At 42.7% G+C, this 20,235-nt stretch overlaps 1 protein-coding gene across 2 annotated transcripts in view; it reads left to right on the forward strand.

Annotated features, from left to right (window-relative positions):
* CTPS2 (CTP synthase 2) overlaps positions 1-20,235 on the forward strand; it is a 103,840-nt gene that overhangs the window by 61,510 nt on the left and 22,095 nt on the right. For both annotated transcript variants that reach the window (XM_090263911.1, XM_090263912.1), the window contains exons 14-15: positions 7,601-7,697; positions 18,629-18,684. In XM_090263911.1, the coding sequence (XP_090120037.1) occupies positions 7,601-7,697; positions 18,629-18,684 (153 nt within the window). The remainder of the gene's footprint in view (positions 1-7,600; positions 7,698-18,628; positions 18,685-20,235) is intronic.

A 20,235-nucleotide genomic window follows, 5' to 3' on the forward strand; every position in this document is an offset into this window, starting at 1 on the left:
TGAACCTATATTGAATAAATGATTTTAATAATTATATATGACCGTAATAACTATGATATGTAACTGTATGATTTTAATAATCGTGTTATATGACAGATAACATGTTATATATCAAACACATGGCATAATGACGTGTGTGCTTATAAAATTAACTCTAAGAAAAACATTTGAGCCAAGTGTCGCTGGTTCGATTCACAGTCAGGGCACATTACTACGTTGCACGTCAGGTCCCCAGTTGGGGCCGCAAGTGAAAGGCAACCACACATCGATATTTCTCTTCCTCTCTTTCTCCTTTCCTCGCTCTCTAATAAAATAAAATAAAATAAAGAAAGAAACAAATAAATGAATAAATTATTTAAAAAAAGAAAAACATTTGGAACAGTATTGGTTAAGTGTTTTAGACTACAAATCTCTCATTTCGAAGGAAGACCTCTAATTAAAACAGGCCCAATGCTGCTTGTCGTCAGAACTTAGGCTTGTAGTAGATGTCAGAGAACTTGAAAAACAACCCGTGGGCATTCTTTAATTTTCAGTTGCTCTCCTCTGCCAGTCACATCTCTCGTCTCTTATTTTCCTCTTTCCCTATAGACTCAGGTGTGAGGGCAAAGCTGCAGTGGGACGCATGAAATCCACCGATAGTTATTCTCATGAAACATTAACTAAAAATATATGGAGACGGGTGATAAATATAGGGTGTGTTCAAAAGAGTGCATTTTGAAACCAGAGCAGGGGAAAGAATGACAGGCGCAAGGTTGGTAATGGAAAAACGGAGAGGCAAAGGTTATTTAACACCTCACTGTTCAAATTGCTCGATCTTTGGACAGACTTAAGGCTTCCCTGGGAAAGCCAAGAGGAACTTATTGTAGAAGCTCTGGGCGCCACTGGCCCCCATAGCTGTGTTATTCGGCTCCAGGTCCACAGCAAGCGGTGCTTGGAGAGGCACCTTCGGGAAAAGGGTGCAGAGTCAGTATCTAGGCCCTGCAAAACCAGTGGGTGTGAAATGCTCTCCACAGGTTCATGTTGTCTTTGATCTTGAGGTTTAGGAGAGATGCTAACGTGCAGCTGCCCCTAAAAGTGGGCACCCTTCCCCTTGCCTGCCTGCCTTCCCTGTGCCCTACGACAGAGCTCACCTTCTTTTCTGCGGTCAGCCTTTGCCTGGGCTGTGAGGCTCACTGGTTTGGAGGCCTCTCTGTGCTGCCCTGGGGGATTGAGCTCCCAGACGCCTCTTCATCAGAGCCCACTCTCACAGAAGGCTGATTTTTACTGTGGACTGTGTGCCGTCCCAACACCTGTCCTATTAGCTTGAGAAATCCCCACAGCACCCTTCTACAGAGACATTCAAGGACCTCTTCAAGGTCACATCGCTAGAAATTGGTATATCTGGGGTTCAAGTCCAGGCCCAGCCTGCGCCCTCAGGCACCATGCCACTTGCCCCTCCCAGGAGGAGGGCTTCTGCGAGGAGAGCTGATCCATGTCAGTGTGAGGCCCAGAGGGTAGGACTTGGACTTAAATGTGATGATCACACCTGAAGGTATAAGAACATTTTTTTCCTGATGGAAGTAACATAGGCCCTTCTTCAACTGGTGGAAAAAACAAGTTTAAAAGACTCGAGTATGTATATAAATATGTATATATAGCACTGCTCAGTGCGTTCACTGTCATAGATTCCATCTTCGTGCTGCTCCTCAATGCCGCAGGGTGGGAAGACACAGATTGAAGTCACAGTCCTGCGTCACGTGAGAAGAGGGCTTGCGCACTGCGGCTCCTGTCTGCTGAAGTGACTCACCTGCACCTCGGGACAATCCATGGCAGCTCAGACACCCTTCCACTGCTCTTAGGCCCACTAACCAGTCCCTCAGTCTCCTCTGTTCATTCTGGATAAAAATCCAGGGAAATTTCATAATGGAGCACTGGAGCAGAACCCGAGACCATGCTGAATTGTGATGGTGACATAGAAGAAGATGTATGTCAGTTTATGAGAAGAGGGACATAGATGAAAGGATAGACGAGGTTCAAGTTGTATGTGAAGGACTGTATCCATTTCCTATTGCTGTTGTAACAAGTTACCACAAAGTTAGTGGCTTAAAACCATGACAAATTTTTTATAATGCTGGAGCTCAAAAATAGAAAATGGCTCAGCAGGGCTGTGTTCCTTCTGGAGGCTTCAGGGGGGAATCTCTTTCCTTGCCTTTTCCAGCTTGTAGAGGCTGCCTGCGTTCCTTGGCTCGTGGCCCCTTCTTTTATCTTCAAGGCCAGCAGTGTAGCATCTTCTAAGCTGTCTCTCTCACCTCTACTCTATTGTCACATGTTCACCTCTGACTGTGACCCTCTTGCCTCCCTATTATAAAGACCCTGTGGTGACATTGAGCCCACCCAGAGAACCCAGGATGATCCTTCACATCCCAAGAGCCTTTATTTAATCATATCTGCAAAGTCCCTTTTGCCACATAAGATGACATATTCACAGATCCTTGGGACTAGGACTTGGACATCTTTGGGGGCCTATTATTTAACCTACCGGAAGGACTAATTGCAAATGAATGAGCAGTCTATAGGTTATTTATTTGGCAGGGTAAGCATGACAGTGGTATCAATTATCAGTCAATAAGAGGTAGAGGATGCCCTTAACTCATGAGCTTTTGTGGAATGGTAGGGACAAGACATCTTAGGACAACTGCTGGAGAGACTATATATATATAGATATATAGATATAGATATCATGAGGTTGTGGGGAGGAAGGAGAGGAGCCATCAGCAATGGCCTTGTTTGGCTGAGGTAGAAACCACAGGTTAGAATACATGGGGAGTGCCAGGTGGTTACTGGAAAGATGAGGGGAAGACTTTGTAAAGTATATGGTTGTCTAACCACTATGTTGCACACCTGAAGCTACTGTAAAATAATATTGAATGTAAATTGCGATTGGAAAAAAAATAAAAAGATTGATTAAAAAAAATAAAAAGAATGCATGAGAAGAGCATAGCTAGACAGTTCCTGAATGGGGTGGGACCTAAGTGCCATGTGGAAGAGTTTAGATTTGATTCGCAGCCATGGGAGGCTGCTGTAGCTGGCAGTGTGACACAGTATTCGGCGGCGGCGGCGGCAGCCGTCCGTCTCGAGAGACGATGGTGTAGCTTCTTAAGAGTCTATCTGCACCGCCGAGAATGGCTGTGCAGTCCGACTCGGGAGTGACACGGTATCTGTCTCCTCCTGTGTTAAATCGACATCTTGCGATGACGCTGGAGTGTCCTCTCCAGCGAAGCTGAAGCTACAGAGCCTGGGCAGGGTGATATGGAGGGTCTGCTGTTGCCCATGCAGCAGACCCCCCCCTCTCTTCGCAGCTGAAGGGCCCAAGGGAAAGACGGAGTCCATACAGCTTGGCTTCAGGTGCGCCGCAGGAGTTGCCGGTGTTGACTACGTCAAACCGCCTTAGGGACTCCGGCTCCGGATTTTCTGTCGGGGTTTACTCCCTTAGCCTTTCCCCTGAAGAGGTATGCCGCAAGGCAGCGGAGGTTTTTTGGAGTCAGAGTTTTCCTTCTCTGATGTGCCCTGACTGGAAGATCAAACCAGCGACACTTAGCTCGCAGGCCGACGCTCAATCCACTGAGCCAAACCAGCCAGGGTATTACTTAACATAATATTGATATAAAATTGCTTTATACTTTACGCTCCAGTCAGTTATGGCTCGGAGAATTGAAATTAGAACCAGGCTGAAAAAATGAACAGAGAAAGCAAATGGACAGTAAGAAAGGAATGGTCTGGGGATGCTTCGTCCAGGAATATACTATAATGTTGGCGAGAATCACTGTGTGTGTTGCCTAAAGACTGGAAATGGTCTGCTGGAGGTAGGCTCCCCCGGGGCCCCCAGATGAAATGTCCAGGGCTCTCTCAGAGGGCTTTTGCTCCTTCACTGACTGCCATTTAGGAATTTCATCTTTGATAAGAGAACCTGACTTCCCCAGACTCTGCTGTTTAAGGTGCTTGGCACTCATGAAGTCTTGAACCCATTACACTTTTATTGTGGGCTGCAGAAACCTTGGGAAAGGTTAATTAGTTCATATTTATCCTCGTGTGGTACTTTATCACCACCAATATTCATTACTTATTGATCCTTTTTTATTTTTTCTTACGCTATATAACTTGGTTCCAAGAAAGGACATATCTGTAGTGGGGATCAGGCGGCAGCCAGTGTTTATTTAGGCAGGCTGAGGCAACCCTTTGCGATGAGAGAGGCATGTTTTTTTTCTTAGATACAAGATCTAGGGGATTTCGGAAATGTTGGTATTAAAACTAAAGCATATTTGAGGTTCTTTTCTTTCATTATCTCAGTGATGATAAAAGATATGTTTTGAAACTATGATATTCTCCTGTCTTTCAGGCGTTTTTTGTGGAAGGAATGCCAGGAACGAAATGTTTCCCTTAATTTTGTTGCTCAGTCAGGTTGCTTATAACCCACAAGGCCATCATATTGTAATCTTTAGAGCTTGTGGAATTACCCGATAACTCTGCAAGGCAGCTGCTTGGGTCAGGCTTGGCCAGAAATGCACAGTGTTCTCTATGTTCTCGAACTTTCCCGCTTCTTGAGCGTTTGGATTCCACCAGCTTGTGCCTTGCCTGGATGTTCTTTGACTGACTGTGTGATGGACGGCCCCAGATGAGGCGTCCTAAGCCAGGCCAGAGAGAGTGGCAACTCTCCTGTCAGTTCTCACTCTGCTTTTCTCTTTCCACTGCTGCTCAGGACATCATTAGAGTTGGAAAATTACCTCTACCTGCTTTCCCATCTTTACTGGTTTCCATGCTAGTACGTTTTAATCGGAGGATCTCTGTGGCTGTTACACCCGAGGATTTCTTTCTGTGCTATCATTTAGGAGAAGGTTATATTTATTGCTTCTGAAAACAGCAGGTGTATTGTGAACTAATATTCTAGTGGAAGGCCTACATAATACATTTCACTATTTAGGCCTTAAATTTGTATTTCTATTAAAACAATGCTATGGACAAAGTGTAAAAAGCCTACAGTTCCAAAAGGTCTTTAATGAAAAAATTCAGTAATCCTCATATACTCTCTATCACCCTTAACTTTTCCAGCTGTTTTCTCTGATATTTACCTCATTGTTTCTAAATAATATTCTCATGTCACTGTCTTACGTGGGAGGAGTATCTCATGTCCTTGGACAACGCCTGTGCCCACTGCATTTTCCTTCCCTCCCCTGCCCCACTTTAGTTTTGGAGCTATTTTCTGGTCTTTAGGTGTTTCTCAAGTTCATCCCAAGTAAGCAGTAAGTCAAGTTTCCCGAATCATTTGACTTATTCTCAATGGTTCATACTAGAACATTTCTTGAATACGAAAGGTGCCAATGACTGAACAAGCTACATTAAAAGACTCTTTCTGGGTAGATAGACCCCACCCAGTAAGTAAGAGGGGATTGCAAAGTCACAACAAACTTGTAAGGAGAAACCAGGGGGAGCTGATCACTGGGCTCTTCCTAGATCGGCCAAGTTTTCTCAAACGTAAGTGGAAGTTGAGGCTGTGAATAAGCTTAGGACTTCTTACAAGTCTGTGGCAGGTAGTCCAGTCTTATCTGCCCTTTTCTAGAAAATACATAAGGGGCTGGGCATTTGCGAACTGGAAGCTAATGCCCTCTGTCACCTCATTTCAGTAATGCTTAATCTAGGCATAATTAATCAACCAGAAAAGATAGGAAAGTGATGCCAAGGCCAAGAGCACTTCAGAACTGAGCACTTCATTCAGCAAGGGGTGTAATCAAGTTTTTTCTCCACCCCTTCTCCTCTGTGACTTTTAGAGCATAATTGGGACACAGTGCTTGGAAAATTCTTCTGGGGCATTGATAAGATCAGACAAGTTCCTGGAAGAATTTTATCTTAGGTAATTCCAGTTGCCAAGGCATCTTATACAGCAATATGTTACAATGAGGGTATTGGGGAAACCCCTCCCCCCAGAAAGAAAGGTTTTTATGAGAGAGAAACCTGAACTATTGCATTAGAACAAGTTAACTCACCCAGCCGTAATCTGTTCTAACAACTTAAAATGCAGATGAAACAAAACCATGAGATCGTAGTGAACAGAACTGAGAAAACAGCCATGACTAAGGAGAACGGGCTTTTCGTAAAAACACGTGTTTCTGAGTTTCTGTGAAGTCATCATAAAAATAAATCTGAAGTGATTTGGTGTGGGTTCGTTTGTTCATTCATGCATTCATTTAGTGCATGCCATGTGCCAGTTCCATATATGTGGGGGCCTGGGAACGCAATGGTAAGGAGAAGCCGCGTGCCTGAGAATATCAACACCCATAGATGCTCATATTGGATGTCTGAGCCAACATCTCAAGGTTGAGGATGGTGTGATTTAGGCAGAGAGGGTAAGTCCCTGTGAGAAGATGCTCTGGGCAGAGGAAACAGCATGTGCCAGGTTCCCATGGCAGCAGGAACTGGAAGAAGGCCATGGAGACCAGGGTGCAGAGTGTGAGGGGCAGGTCATAAGGAGTTAGGCTGGAGGGACAGCCCGGGCTCATACCATGCGGTCAAGGATTTCAAGCAGGAGAAATACCACCACCACTCTGCCTGTGGCACGCAGGGTGGACTTGGGCCATGCGCATGTGCAGCAGCCAGTCAGTAAGCTCTCGCTGTAGCCTGGGTGAGGAGGTGTGGCGTGGGTGCTGGTCGGAGCTGTGCAGTGACTGCAATAAGTCTGGAGGGGGAAATGGATAGGACTTGACAGGTTGAATATGAGGGACGAGGAGGAGGGAGGCATCCAGGTTTGCACTTAGGTGTCTAACCTATAGAATGTACCAGAATGGATGACATTACCTTTTTAAAATTGTTTTAAAGAATCCTTCTAAAGCCAGGCAATGAAAGAAAAATGCCATATGCTATCACCTGATACAGGAGACTAAGGAACAACACAAACAAATGAACTAAATTGAACAAGGAGCAAAGTAACAGTTATCGGGTGGGAGGGAGAAGGAGGGTAAGTAGGGGAAGATTTAGTAAAAGAACGTGTATAAATAACCCATGGACACGGACAACGGGGTGGGGATCAACTGTGGGAGAAGGGGTGGGCTGGGTGGGGGGTAGCGATGGGGAAAAAAGTAGGACAGCTGTAATAGAAAAACAATAAAATTAAATTAAAAAAAAAATCCTTCTAATGGTTTTCTACAAATAAGTACTTTTGGTATACTTTTCCACAATTTGCCTATGGATAATCTTTAGGGAATGAAGTGGGCAGTGGGAGAGGCCGGTTATTATGGGAGGGACGTGAATGCCAAAGTAGAAAGCCCCAGACACCAGAACTTGAAGTGTGAGCCTTGCCCAGAACTGGCAGGTAGAGTAATGACGGGAGGAAGGTCATAAATTTTTTACAAGTGATTTCAATGAAAGACGTGAAACAGATACAAAAGGAAAACATACCGTGAAACCTGTATAAAGTACGCGTGTATTTGAATGAGAAAACTGGAAGGAATATCAGATTTTATGGTTTAGGGACGATCCTTACCCAGTGACCATCCCTCTAGGAGTCAAGCTTGACATTTGGGGAATTACATTTTTACCAGATGACAAAACCAGACTTCTTTTGTTTTCTAAGGTGATTGATATGCCGGAACACAACCCTGGCGATTTGGGAGGAACGATGAGGCTGGGGATAAGAAGAACTGTTTTCAAAACTGAAAATTCAATATTAAGTAAGTTTCTCAGACAGTTTGTTTTACATCGGGGGGTCATTGGCTTTGCTGCTTCCACCGCTCCTGCTTCTCTTCCAGGAGCCTTAGGTGCTCCCACTTCCTCTCATCTGTCTGCCCCTAACCTAACTGGTCCCCTCACTTCCCAGCTCCTCTCTCTGGAAGGGTTGGTAGAACACATGTGGACGCCCCTTCTCAGTTCATCACCACGATACTCTGTCCAGCGGGCCGTTGTGTGATTTACCCATGCTCCTGGGCATGACCTTTCACGGGGAGAGCACTGATTCCAATTCGGTTTGGTTCCTTTAAATCTACTTTTCTCTCCACCACATTGAAACCGGCACCCTGTTTAACTGCTTCATGTCTGACTAGTTTTAGCTGCTATTTTAGGAACTTCTTGCCAATGAGGACAGTTATGCCTCAGAAGTCATATTTCTCTGTCCCCTCAGTAGCTCTGGCATGGGGAGAGGAAAATACACCAATAACTGTTGATCTCCTGATCTGATACTTGCTGATCTTCCACTCCCTATAAGATTACTTCAATTTCTGTGAGGGTTTTTGTCATAGGTTAACATATTGTATGAGAATAACTTAATGTTAAAAAAAAGCAGTTAATTCAAGATAATAAATATATCTTGAGTACGTACTGTGTGCCTTCTGCACTGGGCTAGATTCTGCAGATACAGTAGTGACCAGGACAGATACCAGCCCTGCCCTCCCGGGGCCTCAAAACTAATGGAAAGAGTGGGAGGAAAGGGGTAACGCATGGTGATAAAGGGGCTATCTGTGGAGGAGGGAGCCATATGTGGGGTGTCCAGCATCATTCCTGTGAAGTCTTAACACAAATATGAGTTTCTCCTTTAAGGATAATTAATGGCTTTTAAGGAATGTAAAGCTTCCTAGCAAGAACGAAAATGAAAAAGGAAGTTTCAAAGTGTACACGTTTCCCTGCTTTCTTTTGGATAAGAAACCATTGTTCTCTAAGTGACTTTTTTTTTTTTTCTTTAAGAATATAAGGATTTTTTCTCTTTGTGGGTAAATTAGCAGTGACTCTTTTTGTCTTTCAGATGGTTTCAAATACTTTGAAATTTTGTTCAAATGATTGCCTAAGTGATTAAAAATAGTTAGAAGTTTAATGTTTTCAAATTGCATCTGCTGTGCCTCTGTTGGTTAGAGCATTGTCCCTTTACTAAGGTTGCAGGTTCGATCCCCAGTCAGGGCACATACAAGAAGTAACTAATGACTGCATAAATAAGTGGAACAACAAATGAATGTTTCCCTTTCTTTCTCTCTCTAAAAATCAACAAATAAAAAATAAAAGAGCATGTGTTCAATATATTTCAATGTTTTATCTGTCTTTATGGAAATAAAAGTGATTTAGGATTTTTTTTAATAGGAAGTGTAAAAGTAATATTGATGATTTTTATAAATTTTAAACACAACACCAAAGCTTGTTGCTTAATATTTTTTGCCTGCCTGGAAAAAATTTTTAAGCAGCTTTATTGAAAATTAATTTATGTACCATACAATTCATCTGTGAAAGGTGTATAATTTACTGTTTTTTATTAATTTCACAGAGTTGTGCAGCTATCATCACAGTCAATTTTTGAGTATTTTTATCACCTGAAAAAGAAACCCCATTCCCTTTAGCTATCACTGCCACCCCTCCAGCCCTAAGCAACCATTAATCTGTTAACTGTCTCAAAAGTTGCCTATTCTGGACCTTTCATATAAGTGGAACCATATGCCCTGGCTGCTGTGGCTCAGTGGATTGAGCATCGGCCTGCGAACCAAGTGTTGCTGGTTCGATTCCCAGTCAGGGCACATGACTACGCTGCACGGCAGGTCCCCAGTTGGGGGCACGAGTGAGAGGCAACCACACAGTGATGTTTCTCTCCCTCTCTTTCTCCTTTCCCCTCTCCCTAAAAATAAGTAAATAAGTAAATAAATAAATAAGATTATTTTTTAAAAAAAGGAACCATATGATATGTGGTGTTTTCTTTGACTTCTTTCATTTTGCATAATATTTTCAAAGCACATCCACATTGCAGCATGTACCAGGGCTTCATTCCCTTTTATGTCTAAATAATATTCCGTTGTATGGACATATCACATTCTGTTTATCCACTTGTCAGTTGTTTGGCATTTGGGTTGTTTCCAGGCCTGCCTTAAATTGAAATTATGCCTCACAGTTTGCAAAAGGCATGAGTATATGACCCCCAGTCGCCAGCAGGCATACTTTTGCCCTCGTACCTGTGTGAGGTCTCTCCAAAAGGTTGTATCAGAGATGAGAGATAAGCATAGGACCACTGTGCTTGGCTCTACTGAGTATCATAAAAACATAAAAGCATATAGCACCATAGTGTTCTGTGGGGTTTTTTTTTTTTCCTAGTTGGCATATTTCTTTTGCAGGAGTTTATTTTTTTCCCAAGCTGGCACATTTCTTTTGTAGGATTTGTTTTTCTCTAGTCAGCCCATTTATTTTGTGGACTTTTTTTCCTAGTCAGCACATTTCTGCAAGAATGGTAGGAACAAAAATACATTTGGCCACGTTGCCTGTGACAATAACATTGTTTTGATGAAAATCATTTTGATGCTATTCATTCTTTATTTATATTTGATTTATAGGCCATGGATTGCAATGCTCTGGATTAAATGGAAAAATGGGGAAGTAAAGAAGGTGGTTTTTTTGTTTGTTTGTTTTTTAAAGAAAATACTTTGAATAGGACCAAAGCCTAAAGATACTGCTAGACACAGTGGCTGGATTACTAGAATGATTCTAACTTCATATTCATCAAGAACAATTCCTTTTTTCTGTTTAGTCACCTGCTAGTTCCTTAAGGTTTATGAAAAGTATGAATTTGATTTTTATTCTTTTTTAGCCACTTTATTGAGAAAGGCTGACATGCAAAAAGCTGTATATGTTTAATGTATACAACTTGATGAGTTGAATTTGAGTTTTCTGAAGTGGAGGTATAGGAATAAATTGATTTGGATAAAAGTCCTGCTAATCATCATTTTTCCTATTTATAGGAAATGTATTCCCAGAGGCTCACTCCCATCCTATGTTGTGTGTGTGTGTGTGTGTGTGTGTGTGTGTGTGTGTGTGTGCTCTTGTTCTACAAAGGCTTTTTCTTATAAAAGGACTAATGATAGTGTGTGTGATATTTTTCCAGCCTATTATCTCTGACCCTTCTCCTAAGTATTAATTGCATATTCATGGTCTTTCCCAAACTTTATCCATCATGCTTAGTTTTGATATAGTCTTTTATTATAGCATGACTTTTTCATGTATCTTGTCTTTATGTTTATTCTTGAGGCATATAATTTTTAATTGAGTTAAGGAACCATAATCAACCAATTGATTTCTTGTTAAACATTTCGGATTGTTCCCTGCATATTGTTAGAAAAACGCTGATGGGAAGGAATATCTTGACACAGAGTTTATATACTTTTGTTATTTCCTCAGGAAAGATTTCCTGGAGTCAGACTATTAGGACAAAGGGTATGAACGCTTTTATGACTAATACTTCTGCCAGATTGTTTGAAAGAAAAGGTGAACCAGTTCCTAATGACGTTAACTGTACTGTAGTGTTCTTTCTTTCTCTAGTCTTTTTTGCTACTACATTTATGACTTTTCTGGCTCTGTTAGCCAGAACAAAAAAGGCCCTTTGCTATTGTACTCTATTTTGCTTTTCTTTCCATTGCTACAAAGTTGAAACTGCCCCCCCCACCCGCCACTGCAAATATTGATCTACTTGTGTGTATACTGCCCATGTCTCAAGTCTCCGCTAGCACTTAAACATGGGAAGGGAGCCATTTACCTGTGAAGAGTCTGTTTCCTAAATGGTCTAAACCAGGTGTCTGTAAACTTTTTCTGTAAAGGGCCAGATAGTAAACATTTCTGGCTTTGAGGCGGTATGGTCTCTGTCACAACTACTCCACTTTGCTCTTGTAATGTAAAAGCAGCCACAGGTAAATATGTAAATGGAGGAGTGAGGCTGTGTTTCAGTAAACCTGTATGCATCATAAAACATTATTCTTTTGATTTTTTTTTTTCAGTCATATGAACACGTAAAAGCCATTCTTAGTTCAAGGGCTGAATAGAAGCAGTCAGGGTAATCCTGTTTTGTCTTGGGTCGCCATAGTTTGCGGAACCCTGGTCTAAACAGAAGCAGCACTGACTGAATGAAGCACACACAAGGCTGCTGCCCTTGTGGACAGAGTTCAAGGACATCTCCCCACTTGTCTACTTGCTGCTTAAGTATCCTGTTTAGTGATGGAACAAGGCCAAGAGGGCTTTCAGAAGTCATTTGATCCAACCTCTGTATTTTTCAACTGAGGAAACTCAGGGCCATGAAGCAGCAGCTCACGGTCATTCGGTGGGTGGGTGGTGAGAACAGGCCTGCTCACTCTTCTCACGTAGTTTCTAGTCTCTATTGGAAAGCACAGCCCTGGCTTCACAGCCCACCATTGCAATCACTTTCCAAAATGGAACTCTCAGAACACACACTTTGTGATTCTTAACATTTCCCCCACACTTTCCCCTTCAGCCCTGTATAGTTTATTGCATGTAAATTACACCTCATTGTGAAAAAAAACAAAACACCCACATTTTAGCTGGGAACGTCGTTGGTAGGACCTATTTCCTTATAGCGACGCCTTTACTTGGTTGATTAGCTCATTAGATGACTTTTGAAAAGTAGGGAGAAATGACACAGAACAGGGAAGTATTAAATGGGGTGCTTTGAAGAATGAGAAATCTAGAACGAGGTGTGGCTAGAGATGGACGGGTTCGGGCTCAGGTGAGAGGGGAGGGAGAGTCCTGAGGAATATGTTCTGAAAGGGTTTTAAGATTCCAAAGTGAACGTTATCATTTTGCCGATGGCTCAGCTGAGCACGAGGGATGAGAAGATAATAAAGTACAAAGCAGTTCAGACGGGGTTTCGAGCTCATTCAGGGAATAGCCGACAACTTGTTTGATGTGTTTCCAAAGTGTTACAGGCTCCAGGCTTACATTTTTTTGCTCAGGTCCCAGACATGTTGCCAAGACTTGCCCTGGAATGGAAGCGAGCCTTTGTCCGAGCCAAGTGTGTTTTGTGGACCAGCCAGGTAACATGTTTGAAGATGAGCGCTGGTAGAAATGCTAGAGTAAACCCAATTTAAAGCAGTCTGAATTCTACAAGCGTCCAGATGATTTGGGAGCTCTTGTCTTTAGAAACAGGGGTGGAAGGGTGCAGAGGAGCCCCGAGTGCTCTGGGAGGCATATAAGGGAAAGGGCCAGCCCCTGAGCACTGTGCTGGGTGGGGCAGGAGAGGGCATCGTTAATAATGAGTGGGTGCCATTTGCCCTCTAGGGGTGTCCAGACCAGTGGAGGGTATAGCATCAGGACGTACTGGAAGGAGTCAGGAGATCCCCCTGTAGGTCACCGTACACAGCAGGAGACCCGGTCCTGGGGATTTCCCATTCAGAGTTGTGAGATGATGGCCCTCATCTTCAGGGTGGGTGACATGGGGACAGTGAGAATTGACTTGACGCTGTCAGGCGTCGCCTGGCAGAGGAACCTGGGGAGGGTTCCCCTGGGGGATGCCACAGGCGGTGTGGCAGAGTCTAGTGTGCAGGAGGCCAGTGAAGCAGGTAGAAATCGAATGCTTTAGGAAGGCTTAATTGGGGGGGGGGGTGGCTCTGCATTTCTTTATAAGAAGAAGGACTTGACTTGAACTCTTGGTTCTGCTTTACTGTGAGAGAAAAAGGTTTTATTCAGAGAAAACAGAGGCTCTTGCCAATGAGGAAGGTACTGAATGCATCCCAGTGTTAAGGAGCTGGACAAAATTCATGGTATTGGAAATTCAAAGTGGTTCCATCTCAAATTTTTTAAAAAATTGAAGGAAATGGGCATAAGGGGAGACAAATTTTTGCGGGCTGGATGAATTGTTTTTGCTTTCTTATGTCTTATCAAAGCATTGGTAGAGAAAAACAGCTTCTAGTTCCTGGTGTAATTAGATTCTTGGGAAATTTAAGGGAAAAAAATCGTGCCCTGCAAAAAGCCTTAGCTGGCTTAATGAGGTGATTTACAGAACAGTTTAAAAGAGGTCGCCAGGGATTTAGGGGTGCCAAAGGTCTGCAGTACTGCAATCTGTCCTGCTGAGACACGAATTTGAAAGGAGTGTGGTGGGGTCTTATGACAGGAGTGTGCCAACTGGCAGGCCTCCCCATCTCCCCATGGACGGTCCACACTGGAGAGCGGCTCTCTCCTGCTTCCTCCTGCCTTTGGCTGGGGGAACCATTTGCTAAGGTGTATTTGTTATTATGGGGCTTCATAGGCTGGAGACATAGCTCTTTAATCATAAAGACAGATGGCATTTACGTTCCCCTTACTGGATGCACAATGCCCTGAGCACTTCGCCCAGGGGAACTAGTGGGGTGGTTCGCAGCCCAGCCCCATCAGAGGCCTTATCTATTGTGCCTCAGTTTCTGCATCTGTAAAATGGACATCAGAATAGCACCCGCCTTGTGGCCTTCTTGTGAGGGTTAAGTCAGTCATCCATGTAAATCTTTAGAACAGTGCCCGGCACAGGAAAAGCACCATTCGAACGCAGCTGTTAGGATCATAAGTGTGAAGGGTTTATTGTTTTGACCTGTGATCCTCCCAAAGCTCAGGGTAAACTTTAGTTAGTGATGTAATATTAAGAACGGGGTCCAACTAGGGCAGTGGGAGGGGAGAAGAGCAGAGCCCGAGGAGAGGGGGAGTGGAGCAGGCAGCCCCTTTGTCCTGAGGTTCTCTCCAGTCCCTCTGCTCTCCTTGCTCTGCACCTGCTAATGCAGACTGGCAGAAGAATACAGAAAATCTAAGAAAAGCAATGTTAAAAATGGGATAAAAATGCTGAATGGTTAGGGGGAGAGATACAAACAGTGAAAAAGAAGGTAACACTGCAATGTAGACTTAAAGGCAAGGGCTAGCATTTTTAAAGAAGAAAATTAGCATTTTTATGCTGGAAAATTGAGATAAAATCAGATTATGGAAAATAAAATTAGGGAAAGAGGAGGACTTTAGACACTTAAATGAAGTGAGATATTTTATAAAAATTAAAGGAATGATAAAGTAAAATCCAAAAGTAATAAATGAAGAAGGAGAAAGATAGTGGCTGGCCTGCCTGCACTTTCTAAGTACCAGTAATTAAGACATTATGGGCATCATTTCAATTATTCCTGTCAACACCCCTAGGACCCAGCTTCATTTTGCATAACAAAAGGGAATCTTAGGAAGGTTAAATCACTTTTTAGGAAGTCACTGAGCTGATTTCCTGGCCTGAATTCTTGACCACCTCATTATACCAAATGGCTGAACCTTAATCAAACAAGGGAACAGCAAAACCCAAACAGCTTCCAGAGCTGTAAGCTTTTCTTGTGCTGAGAGCCCCGAGACAGTGTTCCTCATGTTTCAGAAGTGTCTTGTGGGAGGGGAGAAGGGGTGCAGAAAGTGAAGACCCCACCCTTGGCTCCTGAAAGCCATTCTGAAACCATGTGCTTGGCTTGAGGCGGGATACAAGCACTGAATCAACATTGGACTGAGCAGCTGGGCCAAAAGAACCAGGCAGGGAATGTAAATGTATCAAGCATCCAAGTAGGAGAAATGCCACAGCATTTCAGTGGCAGCTACAGTGGGCCTCAGGGTTAGAGAGGCAATACAGAGTGGTGGGGACTAGGACAAATTAATAAGCTCTTGCCTCATCAAAGGTGTAGCTGTTACAGCTGATAGTTACATGCAAAACTGTGGATTCACCATTGCCAATATTATAAAATTTCAAGAGAATTTGGAAACTGGGTGTTTCATGAGAGATCTCCTGATTTTAAACGTTGGCAACTTATTTAAAAATTTAAAACGTGCCTGCCAACACTATGTAAGCCAGATACACCAAATATCTTCACCTTAGGCCACCTCTCTGGATTATGTCATCTGCCATGGACATTTGGATTGCTTCCCCTTGTAGCTTGTCTATCTTTTTGGAGGGAAAATTTTGATTCTGAAAAGGAGAAATAAATCAGGTTCAGTTGCTAAGATTACTAACACAAAGGTGGGGGTGGGCAGGACCATTAATGGGTTAAAAATATATTATGTGTGAGACAGAATCTACCCAGCAGCACATTTGAGAAGGAGATGGAATTTGGCAAAGTGTTTCTGTCTCTAATAACCCTCTTATACACATTATTGGTGTCTTGCTGCCTATGTCGGGAGTATTTCATAGGTCCTAAGACTTCTATCAGTTGTCTGTCTGAAAAGCTTTGCTGATACCTGCTTCTTAAGTGAACATTGAGCTTATGTGCAGTTAATCTCTGTTGCATTCTATTTTGTCTCCAAAAAGACTAGGACAGAAAGGAAGACTGTCTTTGTGTTGTTGTTGAGGATTTCCCCGTGCCTAGGATCATTGCATGGCATGTGTACTCATTGAATCCATCCAGAGAACAGCTCATAAGGACATGGGGTACACAGTAGTCCCTCTCTATATCGCGGTTCACTTATCGCGGCCTCACTGTATTGTGGGATTTTTAAAAATATTATATTTAATTATTTATTGTGGATTTTTTGCTATATCGCGGGATTTTGCGGTACTGTACACTAAATACTAAAATAGATGTAAGGTTCCTACATCGCAGACCCTCTCTTTCTCCCTCCCTTCCCCTCTCTCTAAAAATAAATAAATAAAATCTTCAAAGCCAGGCATTCTGGCTCCAGAGCCACTATACCTCCCCCCTCTTCTGTCACCTGAGATATGTCAGCAAACACCAAGTTTGCCTTAAGCCAGATAGCTGGCGTAGGGCACACAGTTTCAAGGGTCACATGATATCCTGCTACTCCTAATGACTTTGAAGAGTATAATTCCTTATATCTTAATTTGTAGATTTTTTTGCCATTTTCCTCCCCATCTCTGTTAATACTGGCAGACTCTTTTATTGAATTCACTAAGTCATCTCTTGTAATGAAGGAAACAGAAGAGATTTTGGACTTTGAGAGGACAAGGTCAATCACAAAGTAAGAGATCATAAAGGAGTCAGAGTCCTTTCAAAATTGGGTCCAAATCTTTCAGCTGCTTTTTCCTGTAACTTCATGATGATAGATATGCTTCTGTTTTTCCAGCTGGGAATTACTATGCTATTATGTTTTTAATTTTTCTTTTAATATTTATGAACTGATAGTTTGAGTACCAAGGCTCTGTCTTGAATGACCACCCTTTCCATGGCATGCTGGAGTTCTCTCAAAGGAGCTTCCTGCCCGGACTATTCCTGTTTTCTTTTCTAAAATGCGTACCTAAATACTCACTGCCATTAACATCATCACCAGGGAGCTCAGTCTATACAGACAGAACTGCAAATAGAAGTTCAGTCATGGTAATTGATCATACCTAGTCATACATATATACCACCAATTTGCGTTTTCTTCATCTAAGTCAAAATCCCAAACCAGACACCAGGCATTTGGTCTGTATTAGTAGAAACATCCTGTCCCTCAGCTTCATGACATCTGGGAGAGTGCACCGATCCCCTGCCTGTTGAACTGAGCACTGATCTCCCAGTTCTCTTGGGGTTTGACAATGTGTTCCAGCACTGTTGGCAGGTCCCCTTGTCCCTTGGCTGTGTGCCTGGGGTCTGCATCAGGAGGGCTGTTGCTGAGGGAATCATCCTTGGCCCTTCCGACTGTTCCAGTGCTCTAACCCACTTGGCACTCGGGCTATCCTGTACCTCCCCCTGCTCCAGTGGGGCGGTTCCTGAGAGGTGTCTGCTGATAGATCCCACTCCGAGCCACCTGACACTGTGGTCACTGGCCATCCCACTGATTGCCATGCCTATTGCCAAATAGGTCATGCCCAAGATGCTGTTCTGGGCTGCAGCACTCACAGAGACAGATGCATGTTTAATTAGCCCCACATGTGACTCTCAGCCATACACTCGTAGTTAAGAACCTTCATATAGGTGTGTTCATTTCATCCAGCAGTCCTCTATTCCTGATGCTCAGCTTGTTTCCAATTGTTCTCTGTTAAATGACACAGCAGTGCGCATATCTGTGATTAAATCTCTGTCCTCATTTCTGGGGTAAATTCTTAGAGGTTGAATTTTAGAGTCAAAGGACAAGCATACATATATTTTAAATCCTCACCCAAAGATATGTTTTTGTGGATTTTTTTTTTTAGAGAGAGGAAGGGACAGAGAGAGAGAGACATCAATGTGAGAGAGAAGCATCAATCAGTTGTCTCCCATGTGCGCCCCGACTGGGGATCAAACCCACAACCTCGCAACCTAGGTTTGTTCCCTGACTGGGAGTTGAACCTGAAACCTTTTGGTGTACAGGACGACGCTCCAACCAACTGAGCCATCTGGCCAAGGCAAAGTACAGGCATATTTTAAAGGCGAGGTGTGACGCAATGTGGCTAGTACCGTGTGAATGTGTGTAGTGGAAAAAGCATGGGGCCAGGTGGAAGGAGGCCTTGGGCTCAAGGTCGTACTGTGCTACCAGCATGGCAGGGCTTTGGGCAAGTGTTGTGGTTTCATTTCTCTTCCTTTGGTTTCATTTTCTCCTTTTGTAACGTGGGCCCTGTTATGAATCTGCACAGAAGCAATGGCGTGCACATTACTTGGTCTCTCGGTCCTGCAGGTAGGTATACGAAAGGAGGGCACATCTGCTATAGTCCACGGGGGACTGACATAATGGCAGGCTTCCCTTTATGCAATATGATGGCTTACTTGGAAATTGCTTCAGGGTTTCAAAGAAGCTATTGCTGTCATGTATTATAAGAGAAGAAAATCTAGAGTATTATCTGGAGTCTAGTTTATTTTTAGGCCTCTGATGGAGATCAAGGAGACCTTCCCCACATGTATACCATGGGTGCGGTTCCAAAGCTAATTACTCCAATATTAATTTCACTCTTGAATCGTTACAGGGAAACTGTATGGTGATGTTCCTTTTGTAGAAGAAAGACACAGACATCGGTATGAGGTATGTTTTCACACTGACTTACTGTAGAATATAGATGATTAGTGCAAGGAACCCCAGTGATTACAAGGGGGCCTCTGCAAAAGGGTTGGGGAGATGGAGTCCCCTGGGCTATGTGGGGGTAGAGTAGGTAGATACCAGAACAAGCCCAGGGTTCTGTTTTGACGGAGCACTGGTGGGAATTGATGTGAGCAGGCTACCAATAATGGAAAATAATTTACTGAGTGTAGGCCATTTTTGGTCTTATTTTCATCAGAACTGGCTCAACAAGTGGGACCAAAACTGTTGATCTGCTTTGCCTGAGTGGTAGCTAGAAGGTATAAGAATTACTATGTACATAACAGTATGGCCATTCATTCCTTCATACTTATTTTGCATCTAATATGCACTGGAGATGAAAGTAGCAAAGACACACGTGGTCTTTCTCTTATTGGGGAGTTTACATTCTAATTGGAGAGAACAAAAAAATAAGATAACATAAAAATAATTACAGATTAAACAAAATATCAGGCAAGGCACTTGTATCTAGACTATATAAAGAATTCTTAGAACTTAATAATAAATAATGGTGAAGGGTCTAAATAGACATCATTTGTCATCAGGGAAATGCAAATCAAAACCACAGAGAGATACCACTTCACACCCATTAGGATGGCTATATCACAAGGTGGATAATAACAAGTGTTGGCAAGGATGTAGAGTAATTGGAACACTCAAACATGCTGGTGGGAAAGTAAAATGGTGGAGCAGCTTTGGAAAAGAATCTGACAGTTTCTCAAAAGGTTGAACATAGAGTTACTGTATAGCCTAGCAATTCCACTTCTATGAAATTAACCGGGAGAAATGAACACATACATCCACACAAAAACCTGTACACAAATGTTCATAGTAGCATTATGCATAATAGCCAAAAAAAGTGGACACAACACAAATGCCCATCAACTAATGAACAAAAAATAAAAAGTGGTATATCCATACAATGGAATATTATTTGACGATAAAAAGAATTGAAATGTTGGTACATACTACAACATAGAGAAACCTAGGAAACACGCTAAGTGAAAGAAACCAGTCACAGAAGATCACATACTGTGTGATTCCATTAACATGAAGTGCCCAGAATAGGCAAGTCTAAAGAGAAAGAATGTAGATTAGTGGTTGCGAGGGCTGGTGGGTGATGAAGAGATTTGGAAGATGATGGTTAGAGCATGCAGGGTGTATTTTTGCTTTGATTGTGGTGGTGGTTCAATCCTATGTGAATACAGCAGTCCCTCTCTATATCGCTGTTCACTTATCGCAGCCTCACTGTATCGCGGGATTTTAAAAAATATTATATTTAATTATTTATCGCGGATTTTTTGCTCTATTGTGGGATTTTGCCGTACTGTATACATATGTTGTTAAAGTTACATAGGTTTAAGAGTGTAGAATATGTTTAAGAACATAAGTAGTGTTTATAAAAGTGTGGGAAAGGTTAATAAGGGACTGGGTACAGTTTCTGTGTGGGAAGGGTTTATAAAGCCTTAAAATATATATAAATGCTAAAATAAATGT

Source organism: Furipterus horrens, unplaced genomic scaffold (genome assembly GCF_987537825.1).
Source record: "Furipterus horrens unplaced genomic scaffold, mFurHor1.1.pri manual_scaffold_17, whole genome shotgun sequence".
NCBI lineage: Eukaryota > Metazoa > Chordata > Mammalia > Chiroptera > Furipteridae > Furipterus > Furipterus horrens.